Raw genomic sequence first — 6296 nt, 5'->3', positions numbered from 1 at the left:
CAAACATTTAGGCACAGCCTGAGGAAAACTGAAGATATTTTACAAAAACTCTGTGAACCAAAACGGAATCAATCAAAACATATTTAAGAAGCATTATAATAGGCCTCGAGGGGGAAATAGAGACTGTACGAGCAGGCTACACATGTGAGTAGGTTATCATTAACATTTATTTGTCTTTTTTTGAGTTAGCAAGAAAATATACAATATTATTGTGTGAAATACTCAGCCAGTCCAAGAAAGGCCATTTTAACCAATTACGTATCTGAAATAGAAAATTGATCATCTAAAAGAAACTGATCGTGACATCGAAAAGTGTTTCAAAATTAAAATTGGTTTCTGGTTCCAACTCAGTATGCCTGAGCCGGGGACTCTACTAAGTCTCCAGTTAGCTCCCTCTTCCATCACTGTCCAACAGGAGCTGAACAGCCCTACCCCAACGCAGTACCAGCTGGGATTTCAGGGACTTTAGGGCTATTAGGAGCTTATTACTTGGCACCAAGTCCCAAGAGGAGGATAAACTGGGGATTCTGGGGTCTTGTTGTAGTCATCGTTTGGGGACCTCTCTCGGTCTCACCTGGTGTTATGGACCGACTTGTGTCTCCCATTCTCAAAATTCATCCGTTGAAGTCCTAACTCCCAGTACCTCAGAAAGTGATTACATTTGAAGATAGGGTCTTCCAAGAGGTAATTAAGGCAAAATGAAGTCATATGGATGGACCCTAATCCAATATGACTGGTATCCTTGTAAGAAGAGGAAATTAGGATACAGGCACACTCAGACCAAGGGACGACCATGTGAGGACACAGAAAGGAGGAAGCCACCTGCAAGCCAAGGAGAGAGACCTCAGAGGAAACCAAACCTGCCAACACCTTGATCTTGGACTTCTATCCTCCAGAACTGTTGCCTACTACCTGTTAACCTCTTTCTGTTTTCCAAAGGCTCTAAAGACTATCAAGTTCCCAATGATTGTTTCAAACAGGATTTCTCTCTTCACCAGTAGTAAAATGCAGTCCAGACCTTTCATTAATGACTGCCTCCGATCAAGCACAGCATTTTTTGATGTGTGTGTGTTAAGAGTTTTGATCAGTAGGAACAATGGGGAAAACTCACGTGAAGTCCAAGATTGTTTTTCCTATTAATTCAGTAATTCCTTGTGAGAATGGGAATTCCTTTTTGATACTGAAAAACTCTCAAACTCCTACATGGTATCTGCTGATTAATGAAATACAAAATGTCAAAAGGCTACTATGTATTCAGTAATGTGTTTAAATAATGTTGAGTATTGGGACTCTTGGTAATATCCATATTCAAGTAGCATTACCTGCTTTATAAGCTCAGGATACAAACATAGAAATAATTCTTTTGTTTTTTCAACTGTCAAATTTTCATGGGCTTCTATTAGCAAAAGTTCCTTAAATCCTATTAATAGTGCTAGATCTTACTTGGAAAAAAGATACCAAGTCCTCCTTGGAAACATCAAGTAGAGCAATAACTGTAAAATCCTATCAGTTCATGGTCACTGCCTATTGCTATTGAATGGTTGCTATTGAACAATCATCCTCTGTGGTACAAGGGACACTAATGTAGTTTGCAGTGATGCCCTTGCTGTTCTGCTTCCTCCATGGTTCCTCAAACAAGACTCCTGGTACATTCAATCATTCTTCCCCAAAGAGTGGCAGGACTTATAGGTACATCCTAGCTCAGACATACTGCTCTAGCTCTAATCTCCTATAAAAACACCTGGATCCATATTGACACCTGGTTGCCAGCGATTTCTCTTATAGTGATATCCTCTCTAGGGCTTTTGGTGTCCTTTAGCACCAACTAGTGTTGGACTGAGTCACCTTTGTCCACCCAGGTAGGTTTCCCTAACTTCTAATCTCAGGGATAAGAGGTTGGGATCTCACACTTATCACTCCCAAATAATAGCCTAGCTTCTGGTCATCTTTCTTCCTAAAGACTAACTCTAAAAACCAAGAGGCCAGGGGCCAAAAGTGTTTCTAGTATAAGATTTTCCCAAGACAATGGAACTTTTTTGCCTAGCAACTGCTTAACTAAGAAGGCTCACTCAAGTAAAACCTCCCGTAATTAGAGAACTCTGTTGCAAGGTGATTTGCAATTTCTACTTTTGCACACAGAAGCAATTAACTGGTAATGTATTATTTCAACTACTGCAAACACACATTTGAAAAGGACATATGAATAAATAATTTTATATTATATATAAAATGCCATCTTCTTCTGTAAAATACTGGCAAGCTCTCAAGGGGAAATAGCCAAATTGCAGGAGATGTATTATGATGTATTACATATTGCTATATATATCAGTTATTCAGGATGCACACACTGCTTAGTGCACTTGTGATATCCCCTGGTTGGGAACCACTAACTTGGGTCCTATAGGGTAAAAGACAGGTGACAATGATAGACATTTGAGTTGGCACTCCAGAGGGAAACCTCAGTCTGTGTCTTTTGCATATTTGACTAAAATAACAGGATGAGAAGGGTAAGTACAAAGAGAATTTATGAAAATATAATGGGACTGATGGGACCAGGTACTAGAAAATTCTGGAGCAAGAGACTGGTAGTAGTTTAAGAAGAAAAAAAAGGAAAATTCATTGGGTTTTCACAATCTCTGCCATTTATTCTTTCATAATGTAGAAGAGCTTCTAGCTTTAGAGAAGAGTAGGGTCTCTCAAAAGGAGAGGAAAAGATGGTAGACTATGAGGAAAAGGCTGTGGGAGTCACTACAGTGAGTCACCATGTAGGGTGACCATTCCTTTATAACCCTGAGACCACAGAGCAGTATCTGTTCCCTGCCCCCAAAGAGCTTTATCTAGTCAAATGAATAACACAAACACACGTAGAAAAGAAGGGAATTAAGTGCTGTTCTCAGTTCTTATCAAAAGTTCAATAGAGAACAGAGAAATGTGTTATGGCATTTTTCTCTCCTGCAATTTGCTATTTCCCTCAGGTATTTCTTCCCCTTGCGAGCTTCTCAGTATTTTACAGAATAAGATGGCATTTTATCTGAAAGCATTTGGTAAATGTTCTTTGAGTCTAGGAGGCTGCAATTTAACAAATGGCTTCCTCACACAAACTATAAGTATGATACAGAATGATTGACAACTATGCCAACATTTGAAAAGCAGCTAAGAGCTTCAAAGCCTACAGTAGCCAAGGCCAGAACTGGAGTTTATCATCAGCGTTGGAGATTGTGGTTTATGTTGGCAATATAAAATATCTGTCATTTTAATACAGCTCTTACAAAGATTTTTAAACATGTCATTAAACAAACATACCAGAAGGATGGGCCCAGAAGAAACCAGTTTTAGGATAACAACAATAGAATCAAAATACATTATCACCAGATAATAGCCTCCTACTGTTTGATAAAGGACTCAGTTTCTAAAGCCAAAACAAACACAGAGGCACAGCCAAGATGTTTGTTTTAGAAGTGGAAGACATTGATCTTATGACACATTTCTATTACAATGGTTTTATTTCTGTTACAGTCAGAGCAGGCTCTGCTTACAATTATGCTGTCTAATTTCAGAGGTGTTCTGCAGAAGGAAAGTTAGCTGTAGTGCAGCTTAGCTCATTTATCACCTGTCTGCAGACCTAGGGAAGTCTACTCCCTTCTCCTTGACTCACTAGCCCTTCCCAGCACCCTGTAAAAAAGGATCTGCACCACAGTAAGACAAAAACAAGAGGAACCTGGTCAATTTAAAAAAGATGTATGGGGGGGTGGGAGAATGTTCAGAAGTGATATTTTTTACTACGTTTTTTTAAAAACTCATGTTCAAAGCTGAGATCCTGTATCCATCTCTTCAGCAGAGCTCAGGACTTCCTTAGAGATGTCATTAAAAGTGACTAAAGGCCATCTTCATTTTCATTGCTTTAGATATTTACACGTATTTACAGTATGGAAGATTGCCTGGCCTGTGCCCTTGGGGTTATTAGCATAACTGATAATAGCTTAACTCTTTCCTCCTCTCTCACCCCATGCTTTACCCAAAGTTCTCATGGAGCCACTCCTTTCTTTCCATCAAACCTCAGTGAGTTCTGGTTTCTGCCTAGCCGAGGTGAACCTTTATGTCTTCCTAATTCTTGTAATCAGAGCCAATCTATAGAGTGGGCGGGAAGTATTGCTGAAAGAGTGCTGGATGAATTAAACTGCTCAATATCCCTCCCCCATCTGACACTTCCACTACCTGCTGTGCCTTTGCACACATTTTATTCAACCCAACTAGGTGACCAACACTGGGCCTTTCAAAGCATTCAGTCCATCAGCAGATATCAGGTAGCAAATACATTGTAAACACTCTCATGGGCTAAACATTGTGCAAGGCAACAGTGAGATGAAGATGGATGAGGCAGAGACTCAGACACAAAGAAGTTCGCCATCAAGATGGGGAGACAAACAGTCAAATGAAAAACTATAATAAATGTGGCAACACCACTCTCCTAGAGAGTACTGAATTAAATTGAAGAAAAGTCCCTAGCATTGGCAATTACATCTTAATGATGGTGATCTGTAAGAGAGCAATTTGAGGAGAGAAGATGAAAGCCAGATTACATCAGAGTTGTAATGCTTGGGAGGTTAGTGGAAAAGACAATGAACTGTTCCATTGAAAATTTTGCTGGAAAATTGATAAACACTGGATGGCAGCTAATGGAATCTCAGGTGTCAAGGAAGCATTTGCTTATTTGCCTTAAAGATGGGAGAGTTGTAATCATATTTATGAGCGGTAGTGAAAAAACTCTATGCTTTGACTGTCAGAAGATTTTTTTTTTTTTAAGTTTTTAAGTCAACTTTTGAAATGAAAATACTACTGGGAAGAGTAGGCTCTTAGTAAAATCTGTCAGTTGTCAGTTAACACCTTAGCAGGGCACAGGATCCTAGGGGGTGCCAAGAGCAGGCAGGAGAACGCTGCTCCTGACGAGGTGGGAGAGCACCCAATATCCGCTTCTTCACAGTCACGTCTGGGAGCCAGCCAAAGAATCCCAGCTGGTCCCAATTTGACAAACAATCCTCATTCTCCTTTAATAGCCTGAAATAGAGGAACGCAAACAGGGCTCAAATTAATGCTTTTGCACATTGCTCTTCCTTGCTGAGATTAGTTTTTAAGTAAATGAGGATATAGGTTATAGAAGCAAACAAGGGATTACAAAAATATAAGTTTGCTTATTTCAAATGGTACCAAAATAATGTATATTTTTTAAAAATTAAAAGAATACAATAGGGGGATTGAAACTAGAGGCCACCTTTCTCTCCCTTCTACTCTACCTGCCCTGACACAGTGGTAATCACAGTTACCAACTAGGTGAGGGACTTTCTCTACTTGAACTGTGCATTTACATCCACACATGTAAACATAACACATATATGTAATGCAGTTGCCTGGCCCTCTTGCCAAGCACTGTTTTCCCTACTCTTACACGTATACATTGGCAGAAATCTGATTTGGGAAGTGCCCACCTGTCCTTAATAATGATAATAATAATACCTAGCATTTGCCAAATACTCCTTATATTACAGACATGAAACTAAGTGCTTTATCATTTTTTACTTTTACAAATAACTACTCAACTGTATTCTCATAAATAATAGCCAAAAACCACAAATAAAGCAAAAGTCCCCATAATCGATCATTATTATCCAAACCCCTTCTCTGACATGACCATTGTTGCCAGTTAGGTGGATATCCTTCTAGATATTTTTTAAATGCATATAAATATCTATATGGACATACAGAAATGTTTTGTTTGCTTTTTTTGTAACTATTATCAAACTGTAGATATTGCCTAGAACTCACATTTTTCATTTTGGTAGTGCAGATCTTTCCATTTCAAACCATGTAAATCCAATTCATTCTTTTTAACATTTGCATACAAGGCATGCTAATCCATTCTGTGGTTTTATCACAGATTAGCCAATCATTATTTTACTGGCAGTCATTGAGAGGAATTCCAATTTTACACTGTAAAAAAGAATGGCATAATAAAAAAGCTTACATGAGACACATATGTCAGTATTTCCTTCAGTTAGTGAGAAAAGTGGTTGCAGGTCAAAAACCAGAGAAGACATTTACCTGGCATGCATTCCTTGCTCCCCATTTGCAATGGCTCTCATATCCCACTCAACGTCTCGTGGTCTGGGGATCAGACTCTGACAGAAGTGAAGCTTGTGACTTTTTTTTTTTTTTTTTTTTAAGCTTGTGACTTAGATTAAGGCAATGAGCCCATCTAACACCGCTGGTGAAAACAATAATGGGTTTAGAAGACGATGTGT

General features: G+C 38.9%; 1 protein-coding gene across 1 annotated transcript in view; it reads left to right on the top strand.

Moving 5' to 3' along the window:
- The first annotated feature begins 2714 nt into the window (after positions 1-2714).
- The window catches only part of LOC105822248 (E3 ubiquitin-protein ligase Topors-like), a 107804-nt gene continuing 104222 nt past the window's right edge, over positions 2715-6296 (top strand). Inside the window, 1 exon segment of the mRNA XM_012659199.1 lies at positions 2715-2753. Within this exon segment, the coding sequence (XP_012514653.1) occupies positions 2715-2753 (39 nt within the window).

The sequence above is a fragment of the Propithecus coquereli genome, unplaced genomic scaffold (genome assembly GCF_000956105.1).
Source record: "Propithecus coquereli isolate 6110/MARCELLA unplaced genomic scaffold, Pcoq_1.0 Scaffold118, whole genome shotgun sequence".
Classification (NCBI taxonomy): Eukaryota; Metazoa; Chordata; class Mammalia; order Primates; family Indriidae; genus Propithecus; species Propithecus coquereli.
Note: the sequence above shows the minus strand (reverse complement) of the source record. Positions and strands in the feature narration are given on the sequence as shown.